This window comes from Pelecanus crispus, chromosome Z (assembly GCF_030463565.1).
Source record: "Pelecanus crispus isolate bPelCri1 chromosome Z, bPelCri1.pri, whole genome shotgun sequence".
Classification (NCBI taxonomy): domain Eukaryota; kingdom Metazoa; phylum Chordata; class Aves; order Pelecaniformes; family Pelecanidae; genus Pelecanus; species Pelecanus crispus.
The window spans coordinates 12,403,618-12,417,332 of NC_134676.1; the positions used below are offsets into that span (position 1 = coordinate 12,403,618).

The 13,715-nt window shown below is 66.2% G+C and overlaps 1 protein-coding gene across 1 annotated transcript; it reads left to right on the forward strand.

The window, feature by feature from the left end:
• Positions 1–2,371: 2,371 nt before the first annotated feature.
• On the forward strand, positions 2,372–13,306 carry TESK1 (testis associated actin remodelling kinase 1). Its single transcript, XM_075726878.1, has 10 exons — positions 2,372–2,590; positions 9,406–9,527; positions 9,668–9,716; positions 9,949–10,095; positions 10,271–10,353; positions 10,729–10,819; positions 11,065–11,148; positions 11,621–11,710; positions 11,872–12,022; positions 12,264–13,306. Exons 1-10 carry the CDS (start codon positions 2,372–2,374, stop codon positions 13,304–13,306), a joined length of 2,079 nt encoding a protein of 692 aa, XP_075582993.1.
• Positions 13,307–13,715: the final 409 nt, after the last annotated feature.

Here is a 13,715-nt window from a genome sequence, read left to right on the forward strand (position 1 = left end):
TGCTGTGCCAGGCAGGAACAGAGCACAGTGGAAATAGCACAGTAGTTACCAGCGCTGATGAGAGAAGGGACCTTAAATCCTGCAGCAGCAATTTCCACAGTCAGGGCCGTCTCCAGGGCTTTAATTTATCCGTCACAACTTAATTGGATGTAAACCCAGTCACTTATAAGCAGCAGAAGCCCTGAACAGGCAGTGGTCCTGAGCTTCTCTCTGCAAGACGCCTTGCCAGGACTCCCCACATCTGCCACAGTGCCTTGACCCTCGCTGCTCATGTGCACTCAAGGGAAAGGGAGAGGCAACGTTCGCTCTCCTTCTGGCCCCAGCTGAGCTGGCTTTGCTCCTCTGAATGGCTCCCTGCACCACTGGGGAGCTGGTCACTGGGTTGTGGGTGCAGCAGGGTGCTCAGGTTTCGGGTACCAGGGCTGAGCCTGGGCAGGCAGGAAAGGCACCCACTGCCATCTGAGCAGCTGCAGCTGGCCATGGTGGTGGAAGGGCAGAGCCTGCAGCCTCCCATCCCCACACGCAGACGCTGGTCTCTGCTCTCTGTGCCCATCACAGGAGGCCCGTGAAGCTGCTCCTGTCATTCTGTCGGGCTGTTGTCAGCGGGACAGACACGTGAAGCCTGAGAAGCCCGAGAATGTGGCCTGTTGCACAGCACAGTTCCCCATGGCTGCAGCAGCCTCCCTGGCACAGGCCATCAATCACACTGGCAGGCAGAGACACCAGGCTGGAGCAGTACTGGTGAGGAAACGGATGGCTCAGACCCTGTGAGACAGGGACTCACAGATCTGCCACCCCATATAAGAAACTTGTCCTCCACAGACCCACTCCCTTTTGTGGACCTGGAAAAGCAGAAATACCATGCGTTTCGGAGCCAGGGGGGAAGGGGGGCAAGGGGGCTGCTCCCCCTATAAAGAAGTCAGAGGCTCAGCTCCCCTGCTCTAGCCCACAGGGTTATTCTCCCTCCTGGGACAAGGAAGAAAACCCAGGGCTCATGGTCCATGGTGTTTACACTGTGTCTGGTGGCACCTGGAGCTGAGCACTGGCCAAAAAAATGACACACCAGGAGACACTCCATGTGGCTGCTTCTCCCAGCAGGGAAAGCAGCTAGAGCGGTGCAGGGCATGTGGAGCCAGCCGTACCACAGCTGGAGCAAAGCAGTTACGGGGTAGCTGCGGCAGCAGGGCAGCACAGGAGGGTCGTGGCAGCGCCTGGGGAGGGAGCTGGGGCTGGGCTGGCGCAGGCAGGGGGGACGCCAAGGAGAGCAACAGCAAAATGCATGGGACGGAGCAAGGGCAGATCCAGCTGCAGGGAGTCCCTGGGCAGGGAGGACAGGACAGATCCACAGTGGAGCAGGGAAAAGGCCTGGGGGGCGGCAGGAAGCAAGAGGAAACTGGGGAGAAGTGGGAGAGCTCAGGAAAGGGAGAAATGTGAAGGGATGCAAGAGACACTGGGCATACGGTCACTGAGAGGCTGCGCTTCCCTGCTGCTCCAGAGGACAGGCCCCACAGCCCTGGGACACCGTCCAGGCAGGGGTGGGCGCACAGGGAGAATCGGAGCCCCACATCCCCAGCATCCATCCAGCCTGGGGGTGGCTGTGAGGAGACATCCGAGCCTGTACCAATGGGGCCCATCCTGGCAGCAGCTGCTTGTATGGGGGGAATTGGACCCACGATCCTTGTACGGCGTGGGGCTGGATATATGGGGAGATCAGATCCCCATGCCCTGGGTCCATCTGCCCGGGGACGGGGGGCTACGAGGAGAAAGACGGAGCACCCGGGCAGGGGCCGGGAGGAGACTCCTGCATTTACGATGTGCGTCCAGATGGGACCCGGGGGAGGAGTCCCACATCTACAGGGAGCACCCAGGCAGGGCGGCGGGGTTGGGGAGGGGGGCACCGTGCCCGCGGGCTCTGTCCCGGCCGAGCAGCACCGGGAGCTCAGGTCCCCCGCAGCCCATGCAGGCGCACACGGAGGTGCCAGCTCGGCACCCGCGGCCCCTCCGGCGGCCGGCGCCGGTGGATGCGGACTCGGGAGCGTGGGGGATCCCCGCGTTCCGCCGCTGCGGGGCCGGGGCGGGGGCTCGGGCGGGTCCCGGCGGCGGCGGCGGGTCCCAAGGAGTTAAGGGCTGTCCCCGCCCCGGCTCCGCCCCGCACCGGTGCCAGCGCTCGGGGCGGCGGAGGCGCAGCGCCGGGCCGCGGCGGGGGTCGGGGCGCCGGGCCATGAGCGCCGTGCACCCCGCCGAGCCGCCGCCGCTGCCAGCGTCGCCCCGGGGGCCGGGGGTGCTGGCGGGGGGGCGGGGGGAGGCGGCGGCGGCGGCCCGGCCGCGGGTCTGCCCGGCCGCTCCGCGCCGCGCCGGGCCGGGGGTGTGAATGGCGCTGGGGGTGCTCGGCGGGAGCGACATGGAGTGGGAGAAGCTGCCGCGGCGGCCCGGGGAGGGCGAGGGGGAGGCGGCGGGGCCCTGGGCGGGCTGCGGGCGGCTGCGGCCCTCCTCGTACCGGGCGCTGCGCAGCGCCGTCTCCACCCTGGCGCGCATCGACGACTTCTACTGCGAGAAGATCGGGGCCGGCTTCTTCTCCGAGGTCTTCAAGGTGTGCGGGGCGGGAGCGGCGGTGGCGGTCACCGAGGCATCCCGGCGGGTTTGGGCAGCCCCCCGGGGAGCCGCGGCTCCCACGCAGCCCCGGCCAGGCCTTCGGTGGGGTGCGGGGAGCGGGCGGGGGGGGGGGTGGGGGGTGGGTCTGGCCCCCCAGCCCCGGCAGCTGGGGGAGGTCGCGGGGGTGGTGCGAGGCGGGGCGGCGGGGACCTGGGGTGCCCCGGAGCCCCGTCCCCGCCGGGGCTGTTGTTCCTCCATCCCTCCGTGCAGGGGGAGGGGAGCGCCGGCTCTGTTTACAGCCCGGGAAGGCTGAGCGCTCCCAAGGGCTGCGGCGTGGGTCGCAGCGGGACAGCGTGCGGGGGGCAGCCGGGGCACCGGTGGGGCGGTGGGCAGCCCAGCCCCGCGGACCCCTGCCAAAAGCCTGCGGCCCCCACCCCGCCAGACCCAGGGTGCGCCCGTGTCGGGGGATGCAGGCAGTGTTTGCAGCCGGTCCGAGGTGATTTCCAGCGTTGCCGGGCCTGCTCCAGCCTGCGCTGGGCAGGTGGGTGTGCGGAGCGACCCACGGGAGCCTCCCGAAGGTGACCGGGTCTGGGAGACGGCTGTGATGCTGCAGAGCAGCGCGGGGGAGCGTTCCCAGCTCGGAGCCCGGAGCTGCCTTTGTCCTGCGTGCTCTCTGGGACTGCCAGAGTGGGGACGCCCGTGCGTCGCCCGCACCCTGGTTAGGGTTGCGTGGGTCCCGGTGGGGAGCTCGGGGTCCCAACAGCGTGGCAGAGGTGCGTGGTGACAGACGGCATCTTGCCAGCCCACGCAGTACTGCCAGGGCCAAGGGTCTGTGCCCTGCCCTACTGCCACAGCCGCCTCTCCACGTTCGAGGGGAGGTGTGTGCACGTGTTGTTTTTGTCCTGGGCGTCACTTAAGGCGCCACAAGCTGTTGGACAAGGATTGCCTGTAAGAGCAGCTTTGGGCTGGGCAGGACCCCCGCCACCTCCCACCAGAGTCACTGAGGTCCCGGCCAGCGCTGCACCGTGTCCCCTGCGTGGGACCACGCTCCCATGTGCAGCGTGCCTGGGTGGCCATGACCCAGCAGGACCCTGGGGTCCCTCTCCAGCCCTGCCACCATTCCCCGCTCAGCAGAGAGACCCCAAGACCCGGCTCCTCTGCAGCCACAAGAGCAGTGTCCTGCAGGGTCCATGGCAGGCATGCAGCGGGGTCCCTCTCCTCCGTGCTCCCTCCTATGCCTGCAGAGCCATGGCCTCTCCGCTGGCCAGGTTCCTGCTATTGATCTCTGGCTTGGAGCGTGCGGCAGCACCTCAGAGCAGAGGGAGGCATTTAATAATGTCAGGCGTGGATATGGCTCTTTAATAATGGATGCTCCCATGTCTCGGCCAGGCCACGGTTTCTCCTTGCCTCGCTGCTTCTGTTTTCCTGGGCCCTGCGGGAGCCACAAAATTCTCCTTCTCCCACCCGTGGTTCATGTTCTTGTGGGGCCACTTGCATGTAGGATTTGTGGGACTGGCAGAGTTTGGGGGGTGGGAGCAGGATCAGGCGGCAGGAGCCAACGCGTGTGCATGCCAGAGAGGAGGCAGGGGCTGGAGGGGGCCAGATGGGGCTTTGTGCTCGGGTGGTGGGTTGAGTCCAAGAGCTCAGCAGGGTGGTGGGGCAGGCCCGGGATCTGAGCTGGGGTTTGGCTGCCTCAGCTTGCAAGGAGGATGGAGCTTGGCAGGGCAGCGCAGGACCCATTTTTCCTCCCACCTCACTTGTTCCTGCTGTTGCTTTCCATGGCCGTGGGCACTCGCGGCTCCCTCCTCTGCGTGTCTGCTGGGTCCTGCTTCATTCCAGCCTTGGTGGGCGTGGGGGACGGGGAGGGGACCTGGACATCTCTGTCCCTACGCAGGTAGCTCAGCCCTGGTGTGCAGCCAAGCCAGGGCCAGGCGGGGTGCTGAGGTACCGGCACAGGCGTCTGACTGTGTTCCCAGCGGTAGAGCCAAAGGGCTCAGCATGACTGAACCCTGGTGTCCCAAGCTCGCCCCTGGGCTGAGCCTTACCCTGCTCCAGCTTCTCTCCGAAAGGCTATCTGGAGTGGACAGGAGATAGCAGTGATGAAAAGCTGCCCTTTTCTCCGGGGTTTGTTCCCAGCTGATCCCCTGCTGTGCTGCAGAGCTGGGCTGTTTCCCTCTGGAGCAGCTGGTTCCCATTGCCTTTCCCTCTGTGATTTCAGAGGCACCAGGCCCAGCCGTTTTCTCGGGTACACGGACATTGCAGCGAGCTGCCTCTCTCCATCTCCCATAGACTGAGCAGATTGAGCCGGGTGTGTTTATGCCAGACATTTTCTCCAGCCCTTAAACCACTGTTGCATCTCTTCCCCAAATCCTTCTCTTACTTTCCCCCGTACAGTCTGCAGCAGATGCGGGGGCTGTGGGCAACATCCTGGCTTCGCTCTCCTGGGGGCTGTATCCGGACATCTTCATTCATCCTGCTCTGCACCTTATGTCCGCTGTTGCAGATCCTCCTGGAGAGACTACTTCCCAGGGCGCAGCCCTTCAGCATGCTCAGCCCAGCGCCCCATTTCCATGGTGCAGAGGGTGTGTGTGGAATTAGCAGCTCCCAGCATGGACAGAGCTCAGGAGAGGGCTTCAGCCCTGCTGCTGCCCGCCCGTCTCTGCTCGCTTCCCCCCCAGCCTTTGAGATTTTCTATTTACTCTCAATTTACCAGTGCAACTAATGACACAACTCCCTCCCTCTTATCTGCTGCCCTTCATCAGTGGACCTTGCCTTGTTTTACAAAGGAGGGTGGAGTGGCGTATCACGAATGGGGAAACTAAGGCAGGCAGGGAGGAAGTGAATTTGCCAAGGTCAGCCAGCTGCGGCGAGGGTGGGAGCAGCCCTGACCTTGCTGTCACTGCTCGGGAGCCCCAGGCGCTGGAAACGCGTTGTGCTGACTGTCCCGGGACCCGCCGGCACATCTCATGCCCAGGCACGGGGTGCGCTCCAAGATTGCCAGTGAGGGCTGGTGATGCCGCGGCTCCCGGTGTGCCTGTGGTGCTGCACCTGGGAGCACGGGAGGTGAGGGCTGCTGATGCTCACGCATTCATCAGGAGTGGGTGCTGTGTGCCTCGCTCCTTTCGCTTCCCTGGAGGAAGTCTGTCTTGACCGATTCTGCCTTTTCTGCATGATGAGCAGGTTTTCCAGTCTCACCCAGTGAAAGACCTGTTGCGCTACTGGGATTCCCGTGGGCTCAGACGCAGCTGTCACGGGCAGCTATGGGATTACCGACGGCGTTGCTCACTCCCTTACCTGCCCTCCCATCTTTCCCCGCTGGGCTCCCCAGGGCAAGGGGTTCAGGATGGTGTCCCTGTGTAACTCTGCCTTGCCTGTGCCAGGCTGGGGCAAGGGAACATGGGCTGAGTGGGGTGTTGTGTGAGCCTTTCCCCGGCTTGGGGTGCAGGGGGGCTGGCTGCTGAGACCCCCGGGGTGGGGGAGCAGGGAAGGCTAGCGTGAGGGCTTCATCCCATGTCTAGACAGGAGTGCTGGTTGCAGGGAGGGAGCAGGCCGTCTGCTCACTCTGATTAGCATGCTCTTTAAATAAGACTCTAATTTCCGCTGTTAAAAGAGCTCAGATCCCTTGTGCCTGGGCTGGGGCCGCAGCCAGCCCTGTCCCATCCCCCAGCCCCACGCACTGGCAGCAGATGGGATGGGGACCCACACGCCACGGCACCCCGGCTCGCCCGTGGTGCCCCCGCAAAGCACCCAACGGAGGGGCCGTGTGGGGTGCTGGTGAGCATCGGCGAGGGCTTGCCTGGTTCCTGGGTGGGGGCCGGTGGCTTGTCCTCCCCCCGCACCCCAGCACGGCTGCCTGGCTGAGCTCAGCTCTGGGGAATGCGCTGGGATTCCTGGGCACCGTGCCAGAGCGCAGAGAGGCGAGGGGGGACGCCATCCTGCCTGGGGAGCTGCTGCTGCCCGCTGCCTTCCCCGGATGGCTGTGAGGAAGGAAACCCCCTTAGCAAGGGGCTGCGTCCCACCTGGGGTCCTGGCTTGCTCCCTCTTCTGCTATGTCTGCTTCCGGACGGCAGCCAGGGTGCTGGGCTAGTGCTAGCACCTGGATGGACTGGGTAGACTGGCTGACGCATGTGGGAGGCCATGGGAAGCCCAAAGGAGCATAACCCCCTTCCCTGCCAGCCCAGGCAGGAGCTGGCCTCAAGCCACAGGGCATGCAGGGGAGGCAGCAGGATGGGGCCTTGCAATCCAGCTCAGGGCACGCTGTCCTGTGGGGCTGGGGCTGTCCTGGGAGCCCCTGGGGACAGAGCCGTGGAGCAGAGCACCAGGGCAGGGCTGTGCTGGCCAGGGGCTCCTGGGGTCCCCGGGAGAAATCCCAGGGAAGAGGCTTTCACCAGACCTTCCCTCCCTGAGGCTGCCTCTCCTCCAGGATTAAGGCATTAGATGCTGTGTGTCTGCACTGGGACCTGACCTGGCCTGGCCTATTGCAATGGCAGGAGGCTTATTAATGAGGAATTAAGCCATGGGCACATCCCAGCTATGTGGGGCTGAGCCAGTGCCTGCGAGGGGCTGCTCCCTTATGCAGGGACACTGCTCCTGATGAGGACCTGGCCAGCCCCACGGTGCATGGCCACCGAGTGCCAGTGCCGTGCGTGCCACCCGATGTTCCCATCGTGGGCGCGTGGTGCCGGAGCTTCACTGCCCACAGCCAGTCCGGCGGGGCTGAGCCTGCCTGCACGGTTGAGCCGGGTCCTGGCGCCTGGCAGCTGCCGGTGCCAGCCAAACCGACCGAGCCAGTCCTGCCAGCCCCACGTGGCGTGGGAAGAGGAAGCAGTGCTGCCACCGGGCGTGTTGAGTGGGGAGCACTGGGCGTTGCTGGGCAGCCCCCAGTGCCAGGGACTTGGTGGGGCTGGGGGATCCCACTGGCCTTTGCCAGGTTCTGGCTTTCTTGGCCCCTGGCTCTGCAAGGAGCTGGAGGGGCGAAGGGAGGCCCTGCCCACCCTGCTTTGGGCAGGCAGATCCCCTCATTAAAGCCCACACAGCCACTGAAACCAGGCTGGGAGTCCCGTTTCTGTGCCTGGTGCTGCCTCCAGCTGCCCTATGCACGGGGATGGGTGGAGGGAAGGCAGCGATGGGATGGGGTGAGGGTGCCCCTTGCCCTGCCTGCTGGTGCAGGTGTAGGCAGGGAGCCCCCGGGCACCAGGGTGGGACTGGCAGCAATGCCAGGCGCTGCAGGTGATGGGGTGGGGTGGGCAGGGTGGTGGGCACAGGGAGGACCTGGGGTGCCAATAGATGGGGAGCCCTGGGTGCGCACACGGCTGGAGGAGCCGTGCTCCCCACAGCAGGGACTGCGCTGTCACCCTGGGATGGGCTCTCCCTGAGCCCAGGCGTTTTGTCTGGTGCTCAGCGAGGAGGAGGCATGGGGAATCCATCCCGGGGCGGGGGGCGGACACCCACAGTGGCAGGTGTCTGGGGTGTCCCCTCCTCGCTTGTCCAGGGTCCATCCTAATCTCTGCTGCCACGTGGCCCCTGCCCATGGGCCGGGGTTCCTAGCTGGCTGGAGGTGACACAGGTGTAACCAGAGCGGGGTGCCCACGTATAAAGGGATCTTTATGAGGCACTAGTTTCCCCCCAGCCCTTTGGTTGCAGGGAGCTGCTGCCCATCCCCTGCATATTGGGTGCTGGATGGGTCCCCATCTCAGCGTGCACCACAGGACAACTGCTCCCCAAAGCAATGCCAGCCATGGGGTGGGAAGAGAGCCCTGGAGGGCCCAGCACATCAGACTCCCCCTGCTGTGATGGGGACAGGGGCCAAGCTGCGAGCAGGACCGGGAGCACTGGGGACCCTGCCTCCAGCCAGCTCCCCCCGTGTTTTGCTCAGGGAGGCGATCCCTGAGGGAAGGGGGGGGTGTGTCAGGCCAGGGGCTGGCACCGGCACAGCAGCCTCAACCAGCATCGACTAAAAAGGAGAAGAGCAGGGAGCTGACAGCAGCGCTGAGGAATGCCTGCGCCTCCATGCACAGCTCGGTGTGTGCTGGGGGGCAGCTGGGATCCGCTGGGTTGTCCCCACCACTGGCTACTGCTCCGGGGGACTCCCGTCCCACCCCCAGCGCCTGCTCAGGAGGGGACCCTCAGCACCAGTTCGCCTCCCCCCCAGCACAGTGCTGGGGCAGGGGATCCCCTGCTCGTCCCTCACCCAGCATGTGCTGGGGGGCTGCAGGACGGGGGTGTCCATGCTTGGGCACACTCCCAGCTGCTGTTCCAGGCAGGGGGCCAGGCTCCCAGCTCGTATGACAGCATCAGGCTGGGGACAGCTAAATATACAGCTTCGTCCGAGCCTCGTGCCCTGCCAGGCTAGGGTCATACACTGGGGCAGCGCTGGCCACCCCTGGAGCTGGTTCCGGGCGGCAATGTGCCCCCTCTGTCCTCCACCCCATACACGGTCTGGCTGGGTGGTACGGACCTGAAAAAGCTCTCCCTGGTGCACCCAATCCTGCACCTGCCTGTCCTTGCAGCTTGCAGGAGCTGCCATTGCTTCTCTGGGAGGGCTGGGCAGCATAGCATGACGGGGGGAGCACAACAAATGGGGTGCCCCAAGGAGGATGGGGATGTGCATCATCGACACTGGGGGGTCCTTGGGGTGCTGCTGTGCCAGGAGAGCCCCCCCTAACGCTAGCGGTCCCTGGGGCACCCCATGCCTTGGGTGTGTGGGGTGCTCAGCTCCTGCCTCTTGGGCTGGGGTGGGTACCAGGTGCAGGCTGGTGTCCGGAGGGGCTGCAGAGACATGTGGGGCTCAGGCTCCCCTGCACGCCCCTCCAGGTGCGGCATCGTCAGTCGGGGCAGATCATGGTGCTGAAGATGAACAAGCTGACCAGCAACCGGGGCAACATGCTGCGGGAGGTGCAGCTGATGAACCGCCTTTCACACCCCAACATCCTCAGGTAGGACCTGCTCCCCTGCTGCCGTCCCTGTTGCCCCCCCTTTTCCCTAGCCTGGGGGGTTTGGAGCTGCTATCGGCACTGGATGAGCTCCTGGGGCTGGTCCCCACTGCGGCCACCCTCAGGTCCCCTCTGTCTCGCAGGTTCATGGGGGTGTGCGTGCACCAGGGACAGCTGCACGCGCTGACGGAGGTGAGAGCGGGGTGACGGCCGTGAGTCTCGGGGTTGCTGCAGGCCTGGGGAGGGAACAGTGATGGCTACGGGGACACTTTTTCAGCCCGTGGCACATGTGCAGCACAAGGTCTACTGGGGGGCTGTGCCGTGGGGTGGTTGGGGGATGCGTTGGGATGAGAGATGGGCATTCAGCGTTATGGGGGGGTGTGGGGGGGATGCGGTGATGTGATGGTCCGGCTCCTCCCATCAGTACATCAACGGTGGGAACCTGGAGCAGCTGCTGGACAGCCCTGTGCCCCTCTCCTGGTCCATGCGTGTCAAGCTGGCCCTCGACATCGCCCGTGGCCTGCGCTACCTACACTCCAAGGGCATCTTCCACCGCGACCTCACCTCCAAGGTACTGGATGCTCCAAGGCATCCCATTGCCCTCATCGTCCCATACCCGCACTGCTGCCCCAGGCATGGCCGGCTGGGGAGCAGGAGGCTGCGCTGTGCCGGGGCATCCCAGGAGCAGTGGCCGGTGAGGCAGGTCTGGTGCGGTCGGTGTGATGGGGGTCCTCCTTTGCCCCCAGAATTGCCTGGTGCGCTGCGAGGCCAATGGCTACACGGCCGTGGTGGGTGACTTCGGCTTGGCGGAGAAGATCCCCACCTACAGGTGCGTGTGCAGTGTCCACCCGTCCGTCCCCATCCTTGGGATGGGGGGTTTTCCAGCCCGCTTGGAGCAGGAGCCGGGGAGGGATGGACATTTGGGATGCAGCTAGAAGGACAGGGATGGGGGGCAGTGGGGTTGGTCCCCGGTGGTGGGGACTCATAGGTCAGATGGATACATTTGGGGCTGGCTAGGAGGGGATGGAGAAGGGGATGGTGTGGGTGGGGGGTGATGAGTTTGTGGGGTGCATGGAGGAGGGTTAGCCCAGGAAGGGAGAGGGAGAGGGAGATGGTGATTTGGGCTGCTCTAGCAGGAGGATGGGAGGTCAGACAGGGACAGGGGGACCGTGGGCAGCCGCTGATGACCCACCATGTCCCCCAGCGAGGGCAGTGAGAAGGAGCCGCTGGCCGTGGTGGGCTCTCCATACTGGATGGCGCCCGAGGTGCTGCGAGGGGAGATCTACAACGAGAAGGTAAGGCTCCGTGGCTGCCACGCGTGGGGCTTTATCCAGGCTTGTGCCGCCAGCGGTTTGCAGGATTTGCAGTCCTGGGAGCATTTGGGCACACAGAGGGAAGGAACTGAGCACCCCTCAGGTGGCGAGGTGGCAGGGCCCCCGGTGTGGCTTCACGGGGAGGAGGGGGGGCTGTGGGCTCACGGAATGGTGAGCACGTCACGTCGGGGCTGCAGGGACCCCCCATGACTCCCTGCTCTCTGCAGGCCGATGTGTTCGCGTACGGCATCATCTTGTGCGAGACCATCGCTCGTGTCCCCGCTGACCCTGACTACCTGCCCCGCACAGAGGTGACTCCCTGGGACGGGGACAGGGAGGGAGGGTGGCGGGCAGCAGCACCGGGACTGGGACCGCTTCACCAGATGAGGGGGATCATCCTCCTGCGCTGGGCAGAGCCCTGTGTGCAGGGGCTGCCCCGATTCTCGGGACAGGGGTGTTGTGTCCCAAATGCTGCCCAGGGAGGGATGTTCTCTGCAGATAACCTGTGCTCAGAGCCCATAGTCAGCCTGGGTGGGAGAAGGGGAGAGTTGGATTCAGGCAGAGAGCAGGAGAGATCTGTGTCCGAGCGTCCCTAGCCTTGCCTGAACTTGGGGTGACCCCCGGGTCCCCCCTTGCTGTACCCCATCTAGGGTGCTGCCAGGTCCACAGCCCTGGGTGGCACGCAGTCAGTGTGGGGATGGGGAGCTGGGCCATTCTGGGTCCCCTGGGCTGTGTGGTGCCCCAGGGGACCCAACCTCACTCTTCCTCCTTTCCCTGGCGCAGGATTTTGGTCTGGATGTCACCGCTTTCCGCACCATGGTGGGAATCGACTGCCCAGCGGCCTTCCTCCAGCTCGCTTTCCACTGCTGCAGTGTGAGCCTCCCAACTCCGCTTTCTTCCCTGCCAGGGCAGCCAGACAGGACAGGCAGCCTTGCCTGCACGGAGGGAGAGGCAGGGAGCTGCTTCTGCTGTGCAGGGCTCCCTGGGGTGCTCGGGAGGCAGCAGACCTGACGGGGAACCCCTCCTGCCCACAGATGGAGCCCACCTCCCGCCCCTCGTTCCTGGAAATCACGCAGTGCCTGGAGAGCATCCTGCAGCACCAGCCAGGCACCGAGGGTGCCCGGGCCACCCTCTTCAGCAGTGGGGAGAGCCTGCCTGTGCCTGGAACGGCGGCCACGCTCAACGGTAGGTGGGCATCCCGGGGACAGGCCACAGCGGGGTGCAAGGAGGGGGGAAGTGGGGTGTCCCGTCCTACCCTGGCAGCTGCAGGGGAAGGAGGCGGGGGTTGCATGAGGTCTGCAGGATGGAGCCAGTTGCTGTTCCCCCCTCAGGGTGTGCCCCTGGGTTTTTCGGTGCCCGGCACCCCATGGCACCCCACACCGGCAGCCGCTGGCAGCCGGTGACCCACTGCTGTGCCTGTGCCCAGGGGTAGCCGGGAGGGCGGCCGGCCGCACCGAGCAGTCACCCCTGCGTGAGCTGGGGACGCAGCACCTGCAGCCGGACCAGCGCCTGTCCCGCAGCCAGTCCGACATGTTCCCCCCCAAATCACCCGCCCTGCTGCGGCCGCCGGAGCCTTACGGCGGGGCCAGGACCAAGGAGACGCCCGCCCGCGTCAACCCCTTCTCCCAGCGCGAGGACCTGAAGGGGGGGAAGATCAAGCTCTTTGACACGCCGAGCAAGTCGGTCATCTCACTCACCTTCGACCTGCCGCCCCCCGCCCCGCTCCAGCTCAGCACCCCCGTGACGCCCGAGCCCGCCGTGGAGGTGCAGTGTGACTTCTCGGCCCCTGCCGCCGCCCCCCGCAAGTGCCACTCGCTGCCCGCCTCCCCCGAGCTGCCCCGCCGGGGGGGCCTGGCGCTGGGCGTGGGGTGCTCCCGTCCCGACGAGGACCCCCAGCCCCCCACCCTCCTTCCTCCCCCAGCCTGGGGACGAGCCTCCCCCCTCAGCCCCAGGGCGGAGGAGCGGATGGACTGCAGCCCCGACAGCCCCGAGCTGCCACAGCCCCCACCACCGCCCCCCAACAGCAACTTCATCCGCACGGCATCCTCGGGTGCCCGGCCCTGGCAGCCAGAGCCGCGAGCCCCCAACGGGCTCCTCTTCAACAACAACCACGTGGTGGTCAGCAAACCCCTGGCCTGGGGCAGCGGGCTGGAGCACGGCTTCTCCGAGCTCAGCATCCCCTGCGCGGCGGCGCTGGAGCGGACGGAGCGCGCGGCCATGCTGCCCGGGCACGGCTCCGGCACCGTGCTGGAGCAGGACGAGGTGCTGCCCTGCCCCGGCTGCTGCCTGGGTCCCTTCAGCTTCAGTTTCGCCTCCGTCTGCCACCGGCCGGCACCCAGCCCGCCTCGCTACCAGAACCTCAACTGCGAGGCCAAGAGCCTCCTCTGCCACGACCGGGGCCGCCACCAGAAAGCCCCGGGGCCGGTGCTGGCGGAGCCCAGCCTGAAGCTGCCAGAGGCACAGTCCTAGTGCCGGGGACCCCTGGGGAGCGGGGGCCGCGTCCGGCCGCCCCTCCGACACCCCCACGGCGGCAGCGCCAAGCAGGTGGGGGGCCCGGCGTGTCCCTGCGGTCTGTCCTCGCTCGGTGGCCGCCGGTGGCCGCAGTGCCCTGTGCCGTGGCCACCACGGCGCTGCCCCGGCGCTCAGGCTCCTGTCCCGCCAAGATCAGCCTCGGGGGTCTGTGGGGAGCGCCGGGGGTGGGTTGGGTCCCTGCCGGGGACTGAAGTGCAATAACACCCCTGCCCCGGGCATGCTCCAGTGCTGCCCTGAGCAGCAGGGCTGGTCCCCCGGGGGGTCCCCGGGGCTCAAACCCTGCAGGTGGGACCCTCTTTCCCCAAGGGCTCACCCCTCTGTGGGCTCTCGCAGAGGGGTGTGCAAT